General features: G+C 45.4%; 1 protein-coding gene across 1 annotated transcript in view; it reads left to right on the forward strand.

The window, feature by feature from the left end:
• LOC140206184 (cytochrome P450 2C23-like) overlaps positions 1-26,236 on the forward strand; it is a 50,309-nt gene that overhangs the window by 12,534 nt on the left and 11,539 nt on the right. The window contains exons 2-6 of the mRNA XM_072274468.1: positions 2,101-2,263; positions 14,242-14,391; positions 15,504-15,664; positions 21,262-21,438; positions 24,219-24,360. Coding sequence (XP_072130569.1) covers positions 2,101-2,263; positions 14,242-14,391; positions 15,504-15,664; positions 21,262-21,438; positions 24,219-24,360 — 793 coding nt within the window. The remainder of the gene's footprint in view (positions 1-2,100; positions 2,264-14,241; positions 14,392-15,503; positions 15,665-21,261; positions 21,439-24,218; positions 24,361-26,236) is intronic.

Consider the following 26,236-nt stretch of genomic DNA (forward strand, 5'->3'; position numbering starts at 1 on the left):
GTGAGTGAAGGGAACAAGCTGCCAGAGGAAGTGGTTGAAACAGGTACAATTTGAGAAGCAGTTGGGTAGATACATGGAGGGGTGGAGCTTGTGCCAAATGCAGGAAATTGAGACCATCAGGGTGGGCACCATACTGCACTATATTGCTCTATGATTTTTATACTCATTGTCACCCTGCGTGCACCGGCAAGTAGTCAGACTGCGAAGACTTGTTTTCAGATGTTCAGGCTATAAATTCTGGAACTGAACATCAGTACCAGATTTTATTATCACTGACATATGCCATGAAATTTGTTGTGGCAGCGGTACAGTGTAAGAAATAAAAATTACTCACTCATTCATTTTGTGCTGTGTTGTAGGACGTGGATGATCATGGTCTTCTCCACGACCTTGACTGTTGTTGGCAAATTTTTCTACAGAAGCTGTTCGCCATTGCCTTCTACTGGGCAATGTCTTTACAAGAAGGGTGATTTCTTCTCTTCCCCCAAGTCTTTATCAATACCCTTCAGAAATTGTCTGGTTGTCTGCCTGGTGACAGTGGTCACAGATCGGGCTTAGAAGACCTTCCACCAGCTGCTGCCATGGCTTCTGTGACCCTGATTGCGGGGGCCAGGGGTGGATAAGTAGGTGCTACACCTTCCTCAAGAGTGACCTGCAGGCTAGCGGAGGGATTGAGTGCCAAAAAAAAGAAATAGTGGCAAAGAGGAATAGTGAGATGATGTTCTTGGACAGTACAGAAATCTGATGGTGGATTCCTGTACCTCATCCCTGATGGTGGTAATGAGAAGGGAGTCTTTAATGATAGACACCGCCTTCTTGAGGTATTGACTTTTGAAGATGTCCTCCAAGGTGGGAAGGCTAGTACCCATAATGGAGGAATAAGAAGAGGGCGTGTCCCAGATGGCAAGAGTCCTTCATGATGGATGCCAGCATCTAGGGTATCAACTTTTGAGGGGTGGGAAGGCTAGCGCCCATGATGAAGGAATGAGAAGAGGGTATGTCCAGTATTGTGTGGGTCCTTAATGACGGATGCTGCCTTCTGGAGATATCAATTTTTGAGGATGTTAATGTCTCCTCTGAGAGACACAGAACTTTGGTCATCAGTTCTGATAGTTCCAGTAGTTCATTGGGTAGCTCTGCATCACTTTGAGATACAAGAGCTTGCAGATGCTTGTATCCAGAGGATCTCAGTGGGTCACAGAGTGTCTGTGGAGGGAACTGGACAGTGAATGTTTCAAATTGAGAACCTTCATGTGGACTGTCCATTTCCTTCACAGATACTACCTGACCTACTGATTTCCTCCAGCCATTTGTTCATTCTCTCCGAGACTGTGTGAGTTTCCTCCGGGTGTTCCATTTCCCTCCCACACATTCCAAAGGCGTACGGGTTAGTAGTTGTGGGCGTGCTATGTTAGCACCAGAAGCATGGTGACAGTTGCGATCTGCCCCCAGCACATCCTTGTAATGCGTTGGTCAGATTTCATATGAACTTATTCAACACATGTACATCGAAACATTAATATTTAGACACATATGCATGGCTAGGGTCCGTAAGACTTTTGCACAGTACTGCAGTGATTTTACGTATTGCACTGTATTGCTGCCGCAAAAAGAGAAGAAATTTCATGATATATGTGAGCGCTGATAACCTTGTTCTGATATAGGTCTTTATTGTGGACTGGGAGTGGGAAAGAGGAGTCGCGGTTGGGAAGAGGGGAGGGATTGGGAAGCACCAGAGAAACATTCTATCATAATCAGTAAAACGATTGTTTGGAACCAGATCGCCTTGCCTGGGGTCTCAAGGCAGGATGCGTCTACACCCACGCCAACCCCTGCTCCTGGCACTCCTTCTCTGCCACCTGTCCCACACCCGTCCCAGGGCACTCTACCCTCACCATTCCCAACATACTTTTCTCCGGCCAGTTTTACAAACTCGTCGTCCGCTCCCTATTGACAAATAGAGTTCTGTGCCTAAAGCCGTTTGGTCTCTGAAAGGAAAATTGTTATGGGTCTTAACTCTCCTCCAGCTAAATTGATTGACGAACATCGTATGGAGTATAACATGTTAAAAAACAATATACATTCATTGTATCACCACAGCTGAGTGAACAGTATGGCCCCGTGTTCACCTTCTGGTTCAGCAGCTTCCCTGCGGTGGTGGTGTGTGGTGCCGAGGCTATAAGAGAGGCTCTTATTGGCCATGGGCATGACTTCAGCGGCCGATATCTCTTACCCGTCTTGGAAAGAATCTCTGACGGCTATGGTAAGAGAATTTTTAATTTAACTCGAGTTATTTTGTTGCTGCTTCTGATCTCTTGAAATCCGAATATTTTTGTTATTTATACATTTAGGGTTGTTAATGCTGCTGAAAGAGATGGCACTTGTTTGTTGTTCTTAGTCACAATTTTAATTTATTATTTAGAAATAACAGTGTGGAACAGGAACTTCAGGCTCAAGGAGCCGCACAGCCCAGATACTGGGCTAATCACAGGACAATTTACAATGACCAATTAATAGGGTCGTAGAAATGTACAGCACAAAACAGGCCCTTTGACCCTTCTAGTCCATGCTGACCTATTTAAACTGCCTATTCGCACTTGTACCTGGACCGTAGCCCTCAGTACCCCTACCACACATGTACCTATCCAAAGTTCTTTTAAACACTCAAATTGAGCTTGTGTGCACCACTTGTGCTGGCAACTTATGCCACGCTCTCCTGACTCTGGGTGAAGAAGTTTCCCCTCATGTTCCCCTTAAACTTTTCACCTTTCACCCTTAAGCAATGATTGTAGTCCCACCGAAGTTCAGTGGAAAAAGTCCACTTCGAGTTTTTCTGTCTATACCCTTCATAATTTTGTATATCTCTATTAAATCTCCTCTCAATCTTCTACATTTCAAAGAATAAATCCTAACCTATTGAATCTTTCCATATAACTCAGGTCCTCCAATTCTGGCAACATCCTTGTAAATTTTCTCTAGACTTGTTCAATCATATTTATATCTTTACTGTAGGTAGGTAACCAAAACTCTACACAGTACTCCAAATTAGGCCTCAACAACATCTTATTCAACTTCAACATGACATCCAATCTCCTGCACTCAGTACTTTGATTTATGAAGGCTAATATGCCAAAAGCTTTCTTTACAACCCTCTCTACATTTGCCACCATTTTAGATGAATTCTCAGCTCCCTCTGTTCTGCTAACCTCCTACCCCATATATCTTCAGACTGTGGGAGAAAACCAGAGCAGCCGGTGGAAACCCAAGGCATTGAGAAGATAGCGCTGAGTATCCTGTACGCTGATGTTACTTCCACGATGCTGCCTGAGAAGAGTGTTCCAGGATTTAGAACGTGACAATGAACGTGGGTATCGTGGTTGAGATACCTCTCTACCAAAGGAGGTGTAAGGGATGGGAGCCGTGGGAGCAGGTGGTGGAAGTCAATGAGCAGCTGGTGCATATCACAAGTCCTGGTTATGCGATCACTGACACCAGGCAGACAATCTCCAAAGAATATTGATCATGGTTGGGGTCACCCATTTTCTGAAGACAATGCCCAGAAGAAGGTAATAACAACCAGTTCTGCAGAAAAGATTTCCAAAACGCTTATGGTCAAGGGACCAGGATTGCCTATATCAGCGGTCTCCAAATACTGGGCCGCGGACCGGTACCGGGCAACAGAGCATGCGCTACCGGGCCGCGAGGAAACGATATAGATTTGACGATATGAGTCAGCTGCACCTTTCCTCATTCCCTGTCACGCCCACTGTTGAGCCATTACGCATGCGAGGTCATTACGTGTCCATGTCAGCGCGGGAAGGAGATCAACTTCTCGAGCTTGCAAATGACGGCGAGCTGAAAAGTCTGTTTGACATAACATCTCTGCCGGCAATCCGGATCAAAGTCGAGGCTAAATATCCTGAGATAGCCACGGAAGCACTGAAAACGTTGCTTCCATTTCCAACGTATCTCTGCAATGAATGCAACGAAAACTAAATTGCGGAATAGACTGGACATAAGGAACCCCGTTCGAGTATCACTGTATCCCATCACCCCTCGTTAGGACCGTCTTGAGCCCAGGGCTCCCACTGATTCAGCGATATTGGTGTGTTGCAATGATTTTATATGTTCATAGGGGGAAATATGTGCTGTGTTCAATATCCAAACGTTACTTAAAATGTTATGATGCTATTGACTTGTATAACCATATAACAATTATAGCACGGAAGCAGGCCATCTCTACCCTTCTAGTCCGTGCCGAACACTACCCTCACCTCGTCCCACCGACCTGCACTAGGCCTATAACCCTCCATTCCTTTCCTGTCCATATAACTATCCAATTTAACTTTAAGTGATAATATTGAACCTGCCTCTACCACTTCCGGAAGTTCAACACTTCCCTGTTCTCCCCTGATAATTGACTTTTCGCTATATTCATGCGAGGAAAATATGTGCTGTATGTTTAATATTAAATTTGTTAGATAAACCCTTTTAGAAATGAAATTGAGTGTATTAGCCATTTATCACCGATATTCTGGTCGTGATTAACCACCCCCCCGGCAACAGAATCGCCAAAAACGATTTGTAGAAAAATAATCGGCACGTGCACGCATGCGAAAGTCACACATGCGCACTGATCCCCGCGCAGGGCTTCATGGTCATTGTAGTCTTTTTTGGGTAAACCCAACGTATTTGACTGCAACTCTTGTCCGTTGCCAAACCTACCCACACCCCCACCACCCCCCCCCCCCCGCAGTCGGCTGGGCCGGTCCGCAAGAATATTGTCAATATGAAACCGGTCCGCAGTGCAAAAAAGGTTGGGGACCCCTGGCCTATATCACATAAAATGTCACATAATGATGATGTTGATGAGGGAAAACTGATATATTTCCAATGATTTGTGCAATGAATAGAAGGACACTAGGGAGTGTGGTGGAACAGAAGGACTTCAGATTCAGATTCATCGCGTGAACATTGAAACATACCGTTAAATGCGTAATTGGTGTTAACAGCCAATATGCCCAAAGATGGACTGGGGACAACCTGAGTGTTGCCACACATTCTGACTCCAGCATAACATACCCACAATGTTCAGCAGAACGACAAAACTAGACACCAGCAAAATGTGCCCTAGGAGTACAAAGAATCCTGATAAAGGGTCTCGGTCCAAAATGTCTACTATTTATTCCTTTCCATAGATGCTGCCTGACCTGCTGAGTTCCCTCAGCATTTTGTGTGTGTGTGTTGTTCTGGATTTGCAGGTCTGCAGATTTTCTCTTGTCCATCTAGGAGTACAAGTCACAGTTCGTTGAAAGCTGCATCACAGATGGACAGGTTAGTGAAAAAAGTTCAAAATTCAAACTGATTCTGGACTGAGGCCAGTAAGTGAAGAAATTGAGGATTCACTTGGTGCAGTTTCTTCAACAACATCTCACAGTATTTGCAGTAGTTGTGTCTAGTGCTGCCCCAAATTCAAAGATCAAAGTAAATTTATTATCAAAGTACATACTTGTCAGCCTGATTGTTAAGGAGTAATACCTATTCCTGAAACAACAGGAATTCTGCAGATGCTGGAAATTCAAACAACACACATCAAAGTTGCTGGTGAACGCAGCAGGCCAGGCAGCATCTCTAGGAAGAGGTGCAGTCGACGTTTCAGGCCGAGACCCTTTCTTTCTCTCACTCTCCTTTCTCTCCCTCTGTCCTTCTGAATACCCCTTGCCCATCCTCTGGTTCCCCCCCACCCCCATCTTTCTCCCCAGACCTCCTGTCCCATGATCCTCTCATATCCCCTTTGCCAATCACCTGTCCAGCTCTTGGCTCCATCCCTCCCCCTCCTGTCTTCTCCTATCATTTTGGATCTCCCCCTCCCCCTCCCACTTTCAAATCTCTTACTCACTCTTCCTTCAGTTAGTCCTGACGAAGGGTCTCGGCCCGAAATGTCGACTGTACCTCTTCCTAGAGATGCTGCCTGGCCTGCTGCGTTCACCAGCAACTTTGATATCTATTCCTGAACCCGGTGGAGTGAGTCCTAAGGCTCACACACTGGCCTTCATTAGTCAGGTAATTGTAGGAGTTGGGATATTGTAATGGACTGGGTTGATCAGACCCATAAGACCCAAAACAATTCAAGTGCCTAGGAGATGTGATAATGAGCATACAAGCACAACAAAGTAACCTAAGCCTAATATATTATCATAAAATAGAAAGCACAAATAAACCACTCGAAATACTATGTAATAAGTTGCAAAGACTTCCACAAAGATTTCAGGGCTCACGATTCTTAGTCACCACTTGATTATCGCTGTTGTTGGGAGAATCCGAATTCCAACTTGTGAAACCACCCGATTGCAATTTCCTTGGTCTAGCTGAAGTCCCACTAACTGAGGGAAAGGTCTTCCAATAAATAGGGGCTCCACAAGTTTAGAGAAAGGCACAGAGATAGACAAACTCTTCAATTGTTTATTCTCATGCCACTAAATCAGCATGGTTTTGATCAGAGTTTCACAAGCTTTGAGACACATAGAGATAGATGAACTCTTTGGTCTTTTGTTCTCATGTGTTGGTGCCTGAGGCCAGGAAAGAATTCAGCTAAAATTTGACATTAACAAACCTACAGTGTTTAACTTGTACAGGCACTTTACATGCTGCGAGCTCACAAAGAGTTAAAGTGTCACTTCGAACTGTTTAGATTTTCATCCAGTATTTTACAAAATTTGAAACAACAGATATTATATCACAGATGTATAAGTTGTTAGTGTTGCCACACTTGGAGGACAGTGTATAGTTTTGGTCACCTTGTTCTTGCAAAGACACGTTTCAACTGGAAAGAATGTAGAGAATCGTTATGGGATATGTCCAGGACTAGAGGGCTTGAGTAGGGGGAGAGAGTAACCAGGCTAGGTTTTATTCTTTGGAGCACTGGAGAATGAGAGGAGACCCTATGGAACAGAAAACAAAATGTTCAAAATTGTGAGAGGCATAAAGAGTGGATGGTAAAAGACTTTTCTCCAGGGTAGGGGAGCCAAAAAATGTGGGTTAAAGGTTTAGGGTGAGAAGGGAGGAGAGAGAGAAATTTAAAAAGGTTCTAAGAGCAACCTCTTCATGCAGAGTGTGTGGAATGAGTTCCCAGTGGATGTGGTCGAGGCAGGTACAGTCGTATCATCCAAGAAACACTTGGATAGATACACGGAGGTTGGTGCCAGGGAACACGGGTCAAACACAAGAAATTGGGACTATCTGTGTGGACAATGTGCTCAGCATGGACTGTTTGGACCAAATGGCCTGTATCCATGCTGTACTGCTCTACAGTATTTAAGTAAGGGCAGTGTGTGACTCTAGTGGTTCAAAGTTTCAGTTTAATATCAGAGAATGTATACAGTGTACAACCTGAAACTCTTTCTCTTCACAGACATCCACAAAACAGAAAAAAATCCCAAAGAACAAAAGACAGGAAAATATTAAAACCTCAAAGCCCCTTCCCTCACTTGCTTCAGCAAAAGTATAAACCCCACACCACTCACCTTGCCAGCAATAGGCTTTAGCTGGTTGAAGCTGTGACAATGTTAAATCTTCAACTACTGTCCATCTTAAATGTATTTTTTATAACTGCAAGATCCTGCTGGACTTTAAGAACTTAGTGCTGCAGGTGTGCCCCATCAGTGAGTTGCTGGTTGGTGGAGACACTGAAGGAGCTGGACTTGCTGCAGAATGTGATGCTGCTTGCATCAGAGAGGCTTTGGAGGAGTTGGTGAGTGAAGGGGGTGTACAGTGATCACAAGACCCTTTTGGACATTGTTCATGTGAAATGCTGCAAGTCCGATTCACTGATTTATTGGGAGACGGCAGGGGCAGACGGCCGAGCAGCTGCTTGGCCCTGGTCATAGTGAGGACCAGGCCTCAGACTGCGGTGTCACCTGTTTTACAGCTGCTCGCAGAGAGGCGTTAGAGCTGGGGGGGGGGGGGAGTGGGGCAGTTTGAAGCGGTTACCAGGCTGGAGAGGCGTTAGAGCTGTGGGGGGGGCGCCAGTTTGGAGCAGTTACCAGGCTGGAGAGGCGTTGAGCTGGGGGGGGGGGGGAAGGAGGGGGGGCAGTTTGCAGCGGTTACCATGCTGGAGAGGTGTTGAGCTGGGGGGGGGTGGAGGAGAGGGGGGCAGTTTGCAGTGGTTACCAGGCTGGAGAGGTGTTGAGCTGGTCGGGGGGGGGTGGAGGGAGAGGGGGGCAGTTTGGAGCGGTTACCATGCTGGAGAGGCGTTGAGCTGGGGGGGGGGTGGAGGAGAGGGGGGCAGTTTGCAGTGGTTACCAGGCTGGAGAGGTGTTGAGCTGGTCGGGGGGGGGTGGAGGGAGAGGGGGGCAGTTTGGAGCGGTTACCATGCTGGAGAGGCGTTGAGCTGGGGGGGGGTGGAGGAGAGGGGGGCAGTTTGCAGTGGTTACCAGGCTGGAGAGGTGTTGAGCTGGTCGGGGGGGGGGGGTGGAGGGAGAGGGGGGCAGTTTGGAGCGGTTACCATGCTGGAGAGGCGTTGAGCTGGGGGGGGTAGGAGAGGGGGGCAGTTTGGAGCGGTTACCATGCTGAAGAGGCGTTGAGCTGGTGGTGGGGGGGGGGGTGGAGGGAGAGGGGGGCAGCTTGGAGCGGTTACCAGGCTGGAGACGCGTTGAGCTGGGGGTGGGGGAGGAGAGGGGGGCAGTTTGGAGCAGTTACCAGGCTGGAGAGCCATTGAACTGCTGTGGGGGAGGGGGAGGGGACAGCTTGGAGTGGTTACCAGGCTGGAGAGGCGTTGAGCTGGGTGGGGGAGAGGGGGGCAGTTTGGAGCGGTTACCAGGCTGGGTTGGTGCTGCCCCCCAGTGTTCATTTGGCAGAAGAGAAGCTCCATTGTGGTTGCTGATTTCTGTGGCATTCATGGACTCTGTGTCTTTGGACCTGGGAAGGAAACTAGTGCACCCGTAGGAAACCCACACAGTCACGGAGAGAATGTATAAACTCCTTACATGCGGTGGCCGGAATCCAATCTGGGTTGCCTCTACTCTAAAGTGTTGTGCTAACCACTATGCTACTGTGCTGTCCCATAATTAGACTATAAGGCATGGGAGCAGAATTGGGCCATTTGGCTCAACAAGTCTCCTCCACCATTCCATCATGGCTGATTTAAATATACCCAAGGAGTTGGTCTCCACAGCCACCAGTGGCAGCAAATTGCACAGATTCACCACCCTCTGGCTAAAGAAAATCCTCCTCATCTCTGTTCTAAATTATGTCCATCTATTCTGAGGCTGTATCCTCTGGTTCCAGACTCTCCAACCATAGGAAACATCCTCTCCACATCCACGCTGACTTGGCCTTTCAATATTCCACAGGTTTCAATGAGATTCCCCCTTCATTCTAATGAGGACAGGCCCACAGCCATCAAATGCTCCTCTAACCCTTTCATTCCCACTTCCTTGGGTAGGCAACTTGCTGAGTCAGCATGGATAAGATGGGCTTTCAACCTATATAACCCTAGGATTTTACTTTGGTTCTGTCTTCACTTACTTTGGTTCTGTCTTCACTAAGGAGGACATAAATAATCTTCCAGAAGTAGTAGGGGACAGAGGGTCCAGTGAGATGGAGGAACTGAGCGAAATACATGTTAGTAGGGAAGTGGTGTTAGGTAAATTGAAGGGATTGAAGGCAGATAAATCCCCAGGGCCAGATGGTCTGCATCCCAGGGTGCTTAAGGAAGTAGCCCAAGAAATAGTGGATGCATTAGTGATAATTTTTCAAAACTCGTTAGATTCTGGACTAGTTCCTGAGGATTGGAGGGTGGCTAATGTAACTCCACTTTTTAAAAAAGGAGGGAGAGAGAAACCGGGGAATTATAGACCGGTTAGCCTAACGTCAGTGGTGGGGAAACTGCTGGAGTCAGTTATCAAGGATGTGATAACAGCACATTTGGAAAGCGGTGAAATGATCGGACAAAGTCAGCATGGATTTGTGAAAGGAAAATCATGTCTGACGAATCTCATAGAATTTTTTGAGGATGTAACTAGTAGAGTGGATAGGGGAGAACCAGTGGATGTGGTATATTTGGATTTTCAGAAGGCTTTTGACAAGGTCCCACACAGGAGATTAGTGTGCAAACTTAAAGCACACGGTACTGGGGGTAAGGTATTGGTGTGGGTGGAGAGTTGGTTAGCAGACAGGAAGCAAAGAGTGGGAATAAACGGGACCTTTTCAGAATGGCAGGCGGTGACTAGTGGGGTACCGCAAGGCTCAGTGCTGGGACCCCAGTTGTTTACAATATATATTAATGACTTGGATGAGGGAATTAAATGCAGCATCTCCAAGTTTGCGGATGACACGAAGCTGGGTGGCAGTGTTAGCTGTGAGGAGGATGCCAAGAGGATGCAGGGTGACTTGGATAGGTTGGGTGAGTGGGCAAATTCATGGCAGATGCAATTTAATGTGGATAAATGTGAAGTTATCCACTTTGGTGGCAAAAATAGGAAAACAGATTATTATCTGAATGGTGGCCAATTAGGAAAAGGGGAGGTGCAATGAGACCTGGGTGTCATTATACACCAGTCATTGAAAGTGGGCATGCAGGTACAGCAGGCGGTGAAAAAGGCGAATGGTATGCTGGCATTTATAGCGAGAAGATTTGAGTACAGGAGCAGGGAGGTACTACTGCAGTTGTACAAGGCCTTGGTGAGACCACACCTGGAGTATTGTGTGCAGCTTTGGTCCCCTAATCTGAGGAAAGACATCCTTGCCATAGAGGGAGTACAGAGAAGGTTCACCAGATTGATCCCTGGGATGGCAGGACTTTCATATGAAGAAAGACTGGATGAACTGGGCTTGTACTCGTTGGAATTTAGAAGATTGAGGGGGGATCTGATTGAAACGTATAAGATCCTAAAGGGATTGGACAGGCTAGATGCAGGAAGATTGTTCCCGATGTTGGGGAAGTCCAGAACGAGGGGTCACAGTTTGAGGATAGAGGGGAAGCCTTTTAGGACCGAGATTAGGAAAAACTTCTTCACGCAGAGGGTGGTAAATCTGTGGAATTCTCTGCCACAGGAAACAGTTGAGGCCAGTTCATTGGCATATTTAAGAGGGAGTTAGATATGGCCCTTGTGGCTACGAGGATCAGGGGGTATGGAGGGAAGGCTGGAGCGGTGTTCTGAGTTGGATGATCAGCCATGATCATAATAAATGGCGGTGCAGGCTCGAAGGGCCGAATGGCCTACTCCTGCACCTATTTTCTATGTTTCTATGTTTCTATAATCCCAGAATCTAGGATGAGGAAATCAGCTCCACTTCATTCAGTGAAGTTGGATCACTCTACAAAACCAAACTGTCACCAACTAAACCCTTGATACAATCTCCATTCCCAATAACAATTCTATCAGGATCAGAATCGGGTTTAATGTCATTGACAATTGTGAAATTTGTTGTTTTGTGACAGCAGTACAGAGCAGGAGTCACACTGCGGGCAGTTATGAAATTGACCTTAAACTTACTCACGACATTTCCTCCAGTGACCCAGAAATCACGTTACACATTCTACCAAGCTGGCATCTATTTGATGAGGCAACTGTATCATATCCGAAACTCTCCCAGTATAGGTAACATCCTCTTCGTGTCAACACAGTCTAGGCCTTTCGATATTCGGTAGGTTTCAATGAGACTATAAGACATAGGAGCAGAATCAGGCTGTTCAGCCCATCGAGTCTGCTTTGTCATTCCGTCATGACGGATGTATTATCCCTCTGAACCACATTCTCTTGCCTTCTCGCCATAACCTTTGGTGCCCTGACTAACCAAGAATGTATTAACCTCTGCTGTAGAACATTAGAAAGTTCTTGACAAAAACAGGCCATTTGGCCCAACAAAGCTTGCCAAATTCCTATTCACATATTGTGCTGAAATAACCACCGAGTTTAAATTTGGAAGTCTCTAAGGTACTACTCTCAACTACTACTAGGTAGCTTGTTCCATGTGTCCACAACTCGCTGTGTAAAGAAATGTTTCCTGATGTTAGTCTGAAATCTCCCTTTAACCAGTCTCCACCTGTTACCCTGTGTCCTCATTGATGGTTAATTTTGAAGTAGCAGCTGGACTGCTGTCCACCTTACTCATAATCTTAATGATAATGAACACTTCTGTCATGTCTCCTCTCATTCTACGTCTACTGAGACGAAAAAGATTTAATTCTTTCAAACTTTCTGAATAGCTCATACCCTGCAGAGCTGGAATGAGTCTCATCGTCCTTCTCTGAACTATCTCCAGTCCCTTTACATCCCTCACAAATTAGGGAGACCAAGACTGTATGCAGCACTCAAGGTGTGGCCTCACAAACACATTATACAGCTTAAGGAGAACATTTCTAGACGCAAACCCCACTGAGCGCATTATATACCCAACAATCTATTAGCCTTCCTAATCACTTCTGTGCATTGTCTAGATCATGATGAGTCTACCAGGACGTCCAAAACTTTCTCAAACCGTGCACTTTCTAACTCAAGAACCCCCACTGTATATTTATATCTAATATTTCTACTTCCTATATGTAATATTTTACATGTACTTACATTAAATTTCATCTGCCATTTATCTGCCCAAATCTGGATTTTGTTCCGATCGAACTGTATTGATTCTGCTGCCTGAATGTTATCAGTCCATCTCCCTCATTTTATGACATCTGCAAACTCTATTAGTTTATTTGTTATGTGCTTATCCAAATCTTTAATACAAATTAAGTCAGTAGCAGCTCCAAAACTGATCCCTGCTGAACCCCACTTTTAACATTTAGGTGTGAAAATGATCCTCTCACCACAACCCCTCCTTTTCTGCACTCATTCACACACCTTACCCTGAATTCCTACTTCCTGTAATTTGATTATTAACCTCTCATCAAGTACCTTGTCAAAAGCCTTCTGAAAGTTGAAGTAAATGATATCAACTGCTCCATTGTTATCATAAATTTTAGTTGCCTCTTTAAAGAAAAAGCACTCCAGCGTGTGGTGAAGACTGCCCAGCGGATCATTGGGTGTATTTAAGGCAGAGATTGATAGGTATCTGAGTAGCCAGGGCATCAAAGGTTATGGTGAGAAGGCGGGGGAGTGGGACTAAATGGGCGAATGGATCAGCTCATGATAAAATAGTGGAGCAGACTTGATGGGCCGAATAGCTGACTTCTGCTCCTTTGTCTTATGGTCTTATGGTCTAAACCTATGCCCCTCTAACCTACACCATGATTTGAGCCACACGTTAAATCTTCTAATCTGCTCCATTTTAGCTGGACTGGTACCTTTGAATATATTATTGTCTGTGGCAACAAATTCCACAGATTCGCCCCTCTCTGGCTAAAGAAATTGCTCATCATCTCTGTTCTAAGGGACATCCTTCTATTCTGAGGCTGTGACCTCTGGTCCTAAACTCCCCCAATATAGGCAACGTCATTACCATGGGTGGCATGGTAGTGTAGTTGTTAGCACAATGCTTCACAGCACCAACGATCCAGTTTCAATTCTCATCACAAACTGTAAGGAGTTTGTACATTCTCCCCATGACTGCGTATGTTTTCCCCAGGTGCTCCTGTTTCCTCACACAGTCCAAAGATGGTCTTGAGTTGGTAGGTTAATTGGTCATTGTAAATTGCCCTGTGATCAGGCTAGGGTTAAGTCGGGAGATTGCTGGGTGATGTGGCTGGAAGAGCTGAAAGGGCCTATTCTGCATCGTATTTCAATAAATAAATAGATAAATCTTCTCCACGTCCCTTCTAGGCCTGGTTTCACTGAGAACCACCCCCCGCCTCATTCTTCTAAACTCCAACAAGTTCAGGCCCAGGGTTATCAAATGCACCTCAAACATTATCCCTAAAATTCCTGAGATCATCCAGCATCAAGTGCAGTGCTAGAGTTATCAAATGATCTTCATACATTAACCGTTTAACTTATGAGATAATTCTTGTGAACCTCTGCAACTCTTTTACGGTTCCTTTTTGTTCGTCTTGTGATATCTAATCAGTGAAACCTTGGACTGTGTTTGGTGACCAGGAACACCAGCTGATTTAACTGTGGAATTCTATCGTAGCAATTCCTACCTAGAAGAACAAGCACTGGGATGAGGAGCTTAGAACATCTTGGCAGTTGTGAAGAAGGGTAAGGAATAAATTGGGAAACTGGTTAAGTAGGTTAAGAAACTGGGCACCAGAATATAGACAATCTCGTCCCAAGGGACGTTAACCTGAGGTCTCTCTTGCAGGAATTAACTTCAGCAGTGGCGAGAGATGGAAGCAGCTTCGGAGATTCACTCTCAGCACCTTGAAGAATTTTGGAATGGGGAAAAAGAGCATTGAGGAGAGGATTCAGGAGGAAGCCCAGTTTCTGGTCACAAGCTTCAGGGATAAGAAAGGTTTGTCACTACAGCATTAGAGAACCTGCCTTCTCCCCGTACTCCTTCATGCCCTGACTAATCAAGAATCTATCCACCTTTGTCTTAAATATACCCAATTACCTGGCCTCCACAGCTACCTGTGGCAACGAATTCCACAGACTCACCACCCTCTGGCTAAAAAAAATTCCTTCTCATCTCTGTTCTAACAGGATGCCCCTGCATTCTGAGGTTGTGTCCTCTGGTCCCAGACTCTTGCCCGACTCCCCACCACAGGAAACATCCTCTCCCCATCCACTCTCTCGAGGCTTTTCAACGTTCCGTAGGTTTCAATGAGGTCACCCCGGTTCTTCTGAATCCCAATGGGTACAGGTTCAGAGGCAGTAAACGGCTTTCGTACGATAGGACCCTCTCCAATGTCTGCATATGCTTTCATAGGAAAGCGGCCCAAAGCTGCTCCCAATACTCAAAATGAGGCCTCACCAGAGCCGTATCAAATAACTAATTGATTTCTTGTGAACAGCGATAAATATCTATAACACCACACACAAAATGCTGGAGGAACTCAGCAGGTGAGGCAGCATCTGTGGAGAGGAATAAACAGTCGGTGTTTCTGGTGAAGACTGCTCATCAGGACTGGAAAGGAAGGGGGAGACGCAAGAATAAGAAGGTGTCAAAGGTTATTCTCCCTTCAACCTGCCTCTCACCTCTCCCTGGTGCCCCCCTCCATCCCTTTCTCCTATAGTCCACTCTTCTCCTTACAGATTACTTCTTCGCCAGTGTTTGGTTCTTATTTCAACCCCCCCCACCCCCACCCAGCTGGCTTTGCCTATCACCTTCTAGCTTGCCCTCCTTCCCCTCCCCCCTCCCCCACCCCAGCTCCTTATTCTGGCTTCTTCCCTCTTCCTTCCCAGTCCTGATGAAGGGCTTTTGACCCAAAACGTCAACCGATTATTCATTTGCATAGCTGCTACCTGACCTGCTGAGCTCCTCCAGCATTTTGCGTCTGTTGCTCTGGATTTCCAGGATCTGCAGAATCTCTTGCGTTTAACGTCCAAAGAGCATTTAGACTTGCCCCAAAATTTCACTTTAATGCCCTGTGATTTTCTAAATGGCCTCTTTAACTCGACCAGGTGAACCTTTCAACCCAAACTTTCTCCTGCGAGGTGCAACGTCAAACATTATCTGTTCCATCACCTTTGGAAAACGATTTGATTACGAAGATAAACAATTTCTCTGGCTGATAGAGATGGTTGCAGGAATTGCCCGCAGTGTCAGTAGCCCCTCGTTACAGGTATGCCTCTTTACAGTGGATTGTGAGTTACTGAAGTTAAGAGCAAACATATTTTTATCTGAGACTCAGGAGGTCAATGTGTAAGTGAAACTGAGAGATTCAGGATAAACATTAATTATTTATCAGCAGGATAGAGGGAGTGCATTTAATATTAACAAATGTATATTTAAACAACACACACAAAATGCTGGGGGAACTCAGTAGGACAGGCAGCATCTATGGAAATGAATAAAGAGTTGATACTTTTGGGCCAAGACACTTCTTCAGGTCTGGAAGGGAAGGGGAGAGCCGCCAGAATGAGAAGGTGGGGAGATGGGAAGGAGGATAGCTGGAAGCTAATGGATGAAGCCCAATGGGTGGAGAAGATAAAGGGCTGGAGAGGAAGGAATCTAATAGGAGAGGAAAGTGAACCACAGAAAAAAGGGAGGGGGACGGGGAGCCGGTAGGGGGGAGGAATGGGCGGGTGAGGAGGCCAGTGTAGGGAACAAAAGAGAGGAGGGGTGGAGGGGGAGGGAGAAAACTTCTTACTGGAAGGAGAAATTGATGTTCATGCCATCATGTTGGAGGCTACCCAGACAGGACATCAGGTGTTGCTCCTCCACCTTGAGATGGCCTCTTCTGGGCACAAGATGTCACAATGAACCAATGCGTCAGAATGATCAGGAATTTAAATATCTGGCCATCAGGAAGTTTCACTTTTGGCAGATAGAGAGGAGTTATTCGGCGAAGCAGTCCCCCAATCTACAATGGATCTCACCAATGTAACATTTTTGCAATATACTTTGTAATGTAATGCAATATTTTTGTAGTTTTGACTTCAGATCTAATCTAATTCTGGATGGCTATTAACCATGTTGACTCTTGTAGTCTGAGTCCATAGGACACTCAAAACTGCTGCACAAGTTGACTCTGTGGTTAAGAAGGCATACGGTACATTGGCCTTTATCAACCATGGGACTGAGTTTAAGAGCTGAGAGGTAATGTTGCAGCTATATAGGACCCTGGTCAGGCCCCACTTGGAGTACTGTGCTCAGTTCTGGTCACCTCACTTGAGGAAGGATGTGGAAACTATAGAAAGGGTGCACAGATTTACAAGGATGTTGCCTGGATTGGGGAGCATGTCTTATGAGAATAGGTTGAGTGAGCTCGGCCTTTTCTCCTTGGAGCGACAGAAGATGAAAGGTGACCTGATAGAGGTGTATAAGATGATGAGAGTAATTGATCGTGTGGTGAGACCACACCTGGAGTACTGTGTGCAGTTTTGGTCTCCAAATTTGAGGATGGACATTCTTGCTGTTGAGGGAGTGCAGTGTAGGTTCACAAGGATGGCGGGACTGTCATATGTCGAAAGATTGGAGTGACTGCGCTTGTATACTCTGGAATTTAGAAGGCTGAGAGGGGATCGTATTGACACATATATGATTATTAAGGGATTGGACACGCTGGAGGCAGGAAGCATGTTCCTGCTGATGGATGAGTCCAGAACCAGAGGCCACAGTTTAAGAATAAGGGGTAGGCCATTTAGAACAGAGTTGAGGAAAAGCTTTTTCACCCAGAGAGTGGTGGATATATGGAATGCTCTGCCCCAGAAGGCTGTGGAGGCCAAGTCTCTGGATGCTTTCAAGAAAGAGATGGATAGAGCTCTTAAAGATAGCGGAATCAAAGGTTATGGGGATAGGGCAGGAACTGGATACTGATTGTGGATGATCAGCCATGATCACAGTGAATGGCGGTGCTGGCCTGAAGGACCGAATGGCCTACTCCTGCACCTATTGTCTATTGTGTGGATAGTCAGAGGTTTTTTCCCAGGGTTGAAAGGTGCTTGGATGTAGGTACAGAGGAGATGTCAGGGGTAAGTTTCTTTTTACAAAGGGAGTGGTGAGTGCATGGAATGGGCAGCCGGCAACAGTGGTGGAAGTCGATACAATAAGTTCTTTTAAGAGACTCCTGGATAAGTACATGGGGCTTAGAAAAATAGAGGGCTGTGGGTAACCCTAGGTAATTTCTAAGTAAGTATATATTTGGTACAGCATTGTGGGTTGAAACCTGTGCTGCAGGTTTTCTATGTTTCTGTATTTTAACAATGCACAAGTCCACTCATCTCTCAGCCTGCCGACTGTGAAAATGCTCATCGAAGATTCAGATTCATTGGTTTATCACCTGTACACTGAAGCATACAGTGAAATGCGTCATTTGTGTTAAAAACCGACACAACATAAGGATGTGCTGGGGAAAGCCTGCAGGTTTCACCAGCTCTCCGGTTCTAACCCAACATGCCCGCAGTCTTCAGCAGAACAGCACAACATGCGAGCCGCTTTTCCACCCTCCCACCCACTCTCACAAATGTGAATGCTACTTCATGATAGTCGTTGAGGCAGCTCACACTATTCCTTCTTGGGCACTGGTATAATTGTTGCCTTTTTGAAGCAGGTGGAAACTTCTGGCTGTAGCAGTGAGAGATTAAAAATGTAATTAAATACTCCCACCAGTTGGTTCGCACTGATTTTCAGAGCCTTACCAGGTAGTCCATAGTGCCCTGCTGCTTTGCACCTTCCTGAAAGACAGCCTGACGTCACCCTCTGAGACCAAGGTCGCAGGGTCATCGGATGCTGCAGGGATCTTCATAGCTGTTGTTTTATTCTCTCTTTCAAGGCAGACATAAAAGGTGTTGAGCTCATCTGGTAGTGACGCATCGCTGCCATTCATGATGTTCGGTTTTGCTTTGTCGGAAGAAATGGCCTGTAAACCCCACCAGAGTTGACATGGATCTGATTTCGCCTTGAACATCTCCTGGAGTTGTTTCTTGGCTCTGGAAATAGCTCTCTGCAAATCATGCCTGGTTTTCTAATACAGAGCTGGATTGCCAGACCTAAATGCCACAGATTTAGCAGTCATCAGAACCTGAATCTCCTTGTTCATCCGCAGCTTTTGTTTTGGGAATGTACAGTAAGTTTTTGTAGGCACACACTCATCTACATGGGTTTTAGTGAAGTCAGTGACAACTGTGGCACACTCACTCAGGTTCGAAAGTAACTCTGAACACAATCCAGTCTACTGATTCAAAGCAGTCCTGTGCCTCCCTGGTCCATACCTTCTTGGTTCTCACTTCTAGTGCTGCAGTCTTCAGTCTTTGCCTATACTCAGGGAGTTGAGCTACAGCCAGGTGATCAGACTTACCAAAGTGTAGTCACAGAGTCAATGAAAGACCACCGTACTAAGGCTTTCAGCCAAGTGCAGAGGACAACAAGATGTGCAAATGCAAAAGAAGAAATAAAAATAATAAATAAATAAGCAATAAATATCAAGACATTAGATGAAGAGTCCTTGAAAGTGAATCCTTAGATTGTGGGAACATTTTAATGATGGGACAAGTGAAGTTGAGTGAAGTTAACCCCTTTGGTTCAAGAGCCTGATGGTTGAGGGGCAATAACTATTCCTGAATCTGGTGGCGTGAGTCCTGAAGTTTCTTGTACCTTCTTCCTGATGGCAGCAGTGTGCAGAGAGCATGTCCTAATCCTTAATCGTTAAACTCAATGAGGACTAGACCTCAAACTGCGTTGATGCCTGTTTACAGTCACCTGTGAGAGAGGTGTCGGAGTTGGTGTGCTTCATTGGAGGCAGTGTGGCATGGTGTCCAAGCTGGTGTCACATTGGCATTGCTGCCAGCCAGTGTTCACTTGGCAGAAGATGAGCTGGTATCATGTTAGCCAGTAGACTGCTGTAATGTTGATGAACTCGGGGACTTGGACCATATTTTTTGTGTGTGATTGTATTTTACCGATCTCCAGCATCTGCAGATTTTCTCTTGTTTGTTCTTGTCTGTGCTTGCTACTTTACATGTGGCTTTGCCTTGTGTGACTGTCGCTACTGTGTTTTGCACCTTGGCGCCTGAGTAATGGGGTTTCACTTGGTGATATTCATGTATGGTTGAATGCCTGTGGCCATCAAACTTTACAACTCCTCCCTTGGACGGTCAGACACCCTGAGCCAATAGGCTCGTCCTGGACTTATTTCATAATTTACTGGCAGAATTTACATACTACTATTTAACTATTTATGGTTCTATTACTATTTATTATTTATGGTGCAACTGTAACGAAAACCAATTTCCCCTGGGATCAATAAAGTATGACTATGACTATGAATATAATGACGTTTGAACTTGAAGAAATGCTAACAGCACCAGATATTTAATAATGATGCTACTAGAATTACACCAACTCTGCCTTGGATGGTCTCAAGCCTGCTGCAAAAGGAGGAGGGTTAGGTATGGCACTAGTAACCCCATCCCGTAAAAATCCCAGAGGTACAGAAATGCCAACAGAAACTCCAAAGACCTCATCCCTGGGAGAGGAAGAAGATGGGCTACATCTGGGGACTACTTGAAAGACTGGCCCAGGACAGAGAACTTGGTGAGATGCTGTCAGGGATCTCTGCTCCAACAGCAATGATGGATTCAAGACAAAAGTAATAATGCCACGATACGTTTGGATGTATAATAGACAAAGCTAATTTCTTACCTCTAACCTAATGCTTTTACCTCTTCTTTTTCTTCCAAATGTGATTCTTCTACTGTTGTAGCCTGTGATCTACACTATGGTGGTGTGTTATTGAGCCACCTGGCACTTTGCATTCTGAGGGTGTGTTGTGATATTTCGAGCAAAGCTTGCGCCTCAAGGCCATGAAGCCTGGAGATGGGACGTGAGCCCATAACTGAGTCCATTTCACACATATGTATATATAGTGTCTGAGTCTACTAAGCAAGTGGTGCTGCTGGAGCTGACAGTCCCATGGGAAGATAGCTTGGAAGAGGCCTTTGAAAGGAAGCTCTCCAAGTACGCAGGACTGGTCAGCAACTGTCAGCAGGCTGGATGGGGAGCGAGGTGTCTCCCAGTGGAGGTTGGTTGTAGGGGGTTCGTTGCCCGTTCTTTAGTTAGAGCCTTCAGCATTTTGGGCATCGAGGGAGAGAGGAAGAGAAGAGCCATCCGCAGTACCACCGATGCGGCAGAGAGGGCCTCAAGATGGCTGTGGCTCAAAAGAGGGGAACCATGGAGTCATAAGTAGCTAGCCATCTGGACACAAGCTGGGGTCTGATCAGCCCCGGTGGGTCACCTGAAGGAGGTTGTATGATGTTGAAAGACCCGAAACACCCAATGATTCCAGGAACATCACTGAAGATGTGTCCAGAAGCATCAATAGATGTATGTACACAGTATATGTCACTCCTTGTTTTTCTCGGTTGCTACTTTCAGTGTCTGTGATGAGGGAGGCTTGCAGGTAACGAATGACGCAGCACTAGATTGAACTGAGCTGAACTGAATATGCCTGAACTCTGCAGATTTTGTGTTTTGTATTCTGTATTTTTCGCTCTTCTGCCATTTGTGTGGTTCTCTTTTTTTTGCACGTGGGGGTGGGTTTTGATGCTTTTCTTTGAACGTATTTCATAGTTATCTTTGCTTTGTGGCTGTCTGTGGGAAAGAGAATCTCAGGGTTCGATACTGTGTACATACTTTGGTAATAAATATCCTTTGAACTTTTTGAACTGAGCCTTAGGTATCCAGCACTAGGTCAGTGAAAATGGTGTGTTTGTTTTGCAGTTGTACAACACCTTCCCGAGGATCATGGGTTTCCTGCCTGGAGCTCACCAAAAGATGTTCCAAAATATCAAAAACTTGCAAAGTTTTCTGGCCAAAACTATTCAAAGCCACAAAGAAACTGTCCAGAAAGACTCCCCTCGGGATTATATCGACTGCTTCCTGGCGAAGATGGATGAGGTAATGGCAGCAAGTTTCTTCTCACATTCATTCATTTCCCACTGTCCTACCAAATATACTGAAGATAATAATTTCTGTCTTCTTACTTTATTTTAGAGACACAGCGCAGAACAGGGCTTTCCGGCCCAAAGAGCTGCACCAACCAGCAGCCCATCTATTTATTCAGTTTAGTTACTTACTGCCCATTACACCGCTGGTGGTTAGGGCTGCAATGAAGGTCCTCCACCTCTGCCTGTCCTCGGCCATCTTCTCTATTGTGCCCCATGTGTGGGTCAGGATCCTCATTTCTGCCTCTACAGTACAGCAGCAAATTGTCTTTCCTCTGCCCTCAGGGGTCCAGTGAAGTGCTGTCTTGATGATGGCATTGGCATATCTTCTCATCACGTGCCCAACCCTTTTCCAACTTTTCCTCATGGTGATGGTGACCATGTCCTCCTGGTGAGACTGAAGGAGTAGGGTGTGGTTGGAGATCTTTCTTGGCCAGAAAATACGAAGGATCTTCCAGCGGCTCATGGTGTGGAATGACAAGGTCACTCCCTGTCATGCACCAGCATTCTGACCCCTTAAAGAGTGCGGACACAACGCAGCTCCGGTACAACTTCACCTTGGTGTGGACACTGTACTTGGTTGATCCCCATATGTTGCTGAACCATAACCTAACCAGAGAACGATTTTCAATGACCAATTGACCTTTGGACTGTGGGGGGAGACCAGAGCACCCGGAGGAAACCCACGTGGTCATGGGGAGAACGTAAACTCCTTGTAGGCAGCACTGGAATTGAACTCCGAACTCTGGTTCTGGTTAATGCTGTAACAGCATCACAATAACCACTACGCTACGCTACCATGGCATCCGACTTCTCTTAATTGGTAAATTAGATCAGAGTTGAAAAATACAGAAACAGATCCTTCAGCCCACCACGTCTATGTTGACCACCATGCCTGTCTATACTAATCCCACTTACCTGCATTAATTCCATGTTCTGCTCAGTTAATTTTGCACAGAGATCATAATTATTTATTTATTGATTGATTTCAAATACAGTGAGAGTAGGCCCTTTCGGCCCCTCAAGCCGCACCATCCAGCAATTCCCCAATTTAATCATGGGACAATTTACATTGACCAATTCACCTACTAATCTTTGGGATGAGGGAGGAAGCTGGAGCACCCGGATGAAACCAACATCGTCTCAGGGAGAATATAGAAATTCCTTCCAGGCAACAGCTGGAATTGAACCCTGGTCGCCTGTACTCTAAAGCATTGTTCAATCCACTGCACTACTGTGCTGCACCAAAAACGGTTATCTTTTTCAATGAAAACTATGCAGCTGCTAGAAATCTAAACTAAGAAATGGAAATGCCGCAAGTTCTCAGCAGATCAGGTAGTGGCTGTAGAAAGGGAATCTGGCATCTTGTGCCAACAGTCCTTTGAGACCCTCCTAAAAGCTTCCATGATTTTCTGTTTCTTTGGGGACTGGCATTGCAAACATTTGCCTATTATAGATTATGGTAGCATTAGGGTGGCACCTTAGCATGGTGGTTAGCACTACACTACAAGTGACCCAGGTTCAATTCCCACCTGTAAGGAATTTATATGCTCTCTCTATGGACTGTGGGAGGAAATCAGAGCACCTGGAGGAAACCCACACAGTCAAAGGTGTTCTGGTAGGTAGGTTCATAGGCCATTGTAAATTGTCCCGTGATAAGGCATTGCAGGATGGCGCAGCGTGAAGGACCAGAAGGACTGATTCTGCGTTGAATCTTAATAAAATAAAAAAAAATAAGGATTCAGGAAGGCATGAATTGAATTAAAGTTGAAAATCGTCTGAAGGCTGTTAAAATATACTCCTTCCCCTCCCTCCCCCCCCTTGGTGTTCACCTGGTGGAGAATCTCACCTGGTCCCTCAACACCAGCTCCATAGCAAAGAAAGCCCAGCAGCATCTCTACTTTCTGCGAAGGCTGAGGAAAGTCCATCTCCCACCCCGCCCCATCCTCACCACATTCTACAGAGGTTGTATTGAGAGCATCCTGAGCAGCTGCATCACTGCCTGGTTGGAAATTGCACCATCTCGGATTGCAAGACCCTGCAGCGGATAGTGAAGTCAGCCGAGAAGATCATCGGGTCTCTCTTCCCGCCATTACAGACATTTACACCACGTGCTGCATCCGTAAAGCAAACAGCATTATGAAGGACCTCACGCACCCCTCATACAAACTCTTCTCCCTCCTGCCATCTGGCAAAAGGCACCGAAGCATTCGGGCTGTCATGACCAGACTACGTAACAGTTTCTTCCCCCAAGCCATCAGATTCCTCAATACCCAGAACCTGGACTGACACAACCTACTGCCCTCTACTGTGCCTATCGTCTTGTTTATTATTTATTGTAATGCCTGCACTGTTTTGTGCACTTTATGCAGTCCTGGGTAGGTCTGTAGTCTAGTGTAGTTTTTGTGTTGCTTTACGTAGTTCAGTGTAGTTTTTATATTGTTTCATGTAGCAGCATGGTCCTGAAAAACATTGTCTCGTTTTTACTGTGTACTGTACCAGCAGTTATGGTCAAAATGACAATAAAAAGTGACTTGACTTGACTTGCTTTTCAGCCTTGATGAAGGATCTCGGATTGAAACAACATCAACTGCTCATTAACCCCCATAGATGCTGCCTGACTTGCTGAGTTCCTCTGGCACTTTGTGTGTGTGTGTGTGCGCTGCTCACCATTTCTAGCATCTGCAAAATCCCTTCTGTTTAAAACATGGATTTTTGTTTGCCTTGATTCAGGACAAAGATGAGCTTAACTCTGAATTCTTTCAAGAAAACTTGTTGGTGTCGACAGAGAGCTTATTTCTGGCTGGGACTGAAACAACCAGTACAACACTGCGCTGGGCTCTTCAAATCCTAACAAAGTATCCGGTAGTTCAAGGTAAGCTTTAATTCAATTCAAATCAATTCCAGTGTCAAGGTCCAAAACACAGTACCAATGGTCACACACAGCACAAAACACTCACAAGATAGCAAGCACAAATGGTATCATGATCACACAATAAAAGAATCAGAAACTCAGTCCTTCAATCTCCAGTTGATTTCGATAGAGCCCGTCTCCTGTGAGCAAACACGGTGGGGGGGAGCCGGCTCCAGCCTGGACACTGCACCACACCGCCCCGGAGGAGTTCACTGGCCCTGAGGCTGACCACCCCGTCCCCAGGTGAAACTGCAGCTTGAGGCCCAGTCCGCGCACATAAAAGACAACAAGCCCATATAGAATATCAATAAAGATACAACCAAACAAACTCTACATGTATAGTTCAGACTCTTCAGTCCGTTGAAATCTTCAGTCGACCATAAAAGAGCTTCTCTTCAATTCAGAATCAGGTTTAATATCACCAGCATATGTTGTGAAATCTGTTAACTTTGCAGTAGCAGTACAATGCAATACATAATAATAGAAAAAAACTGAATTACAGTAAATATATATTAAATAGCTATATTAAATAAGTAGTGCAAAAAGAGTAGAGAGGTAGTGTTCATGAGTTCACTGTCCATTCAGAAATCAGATGGCAGAGGGGAAGAAGCTGTTCCTGAATCACTGAGTGTGTGTCTTCAGGCTCCTGTACCACCTCTGATTGTAGCAAAGAGAAAAGGGCATGTCTGGGTAATAGGTGTCCTTAATGATGGACGCCACCTTCCTAAGGCACCGCTGTTTGAAGATATCTTAGATACTAAGGAGGCTAGTGCCCATGATGAAGCTGACTGAGTTTACAACTCTGCAGCTTACTTCGATCCTGTGCAGTGCCCACACCCCGTACCAGATGGCAATACAACCAGTTGGAATGGTTTCTATGGTACACTTGTAGAAATTGCGAGGTGTGTATCAATTACACAACAGTGTCAAAATGTCAAAATCAAAGTTCAAAGTAGATTTTATTATCAGAGTACATAAATGTCACCGTATACAGATCTGAGTTTCATTTTCTTGAGGGCATACTCAGTAAATCTACTGAACAGTAACTACAACAGGATCAACAAAAGATCAACCAGAGTGCAGAAGACAACAAACTGTGCAAATGTAAATATAAATAAATAGCAATAAATAATGAGAGCATGAAATAATGGGATAAAGAGTCATCATCTTCCTCCAGCTCCACCGTTGAGGTCTTGGTTGGATCACTCTTTGTCTGGAACCTCCCCCTTGACCTTACTGCCATGGGTGACCCTACTAGGAGGTGAAATCCAGACACAATCGCTCTTGGGATCTCAGGCACTCATAAGCCATCAAAACATGCAGAGATTTGCATCGCGTGCATCAAAACAACTCAGTGGGAATTATGCTGGGGGCAGTCCGCAAGTGTCACCACACTTCTAATATGGATCTCACTGAAACCTGTTGAATGTGGAAAGGCCTCGTTAGAGTGGCTGTGGAGAGGATGTGTCCTATGGTGGGAGAGTCTAAAACCAGAGGACGCAGGCTCAGAATAGAGGGACGTCCTTTTAGAATTAGAATCGGATTTAGTATCACTGGAATATGTTGTGAAGTTTGATAACTTTATGGAAACAGTACAATGAAATGCATGATAAATAAATGTAGAGAAAAAACCTGTTAATTAAATTATATATGCTTATTAAATAGTTAAGTTAAAATAACTAGTGCAAAATAACTGAAATTAAAAAGTAGTGAGTTATTGTACATGGGTTCAATGTCAATTTAGAATCAGATGGCAATGTCAATTTAGAATCAGAAGCCGTTCCAGAATTACTGAGATGAGGAGAAACATAAATTAGACAGAATTTTTACAAGAAAG

The sequence above is a fragment of the Mobula birostris genome, chromosome 12 (assembly GCF_030028105.1).
Source record: "Mobula birostris isolate sMobBir1 chromosome 12, sMobBir1.hap1, whole genome shotgun sequence".
In the NCBI taxonomy this organism is placed as follows: Eukaryota; Metazoa; Chordata; class Chondrichthyes; order Myliobatiformes; family Myliobatidae; genus Mobula; species Mobula birostris.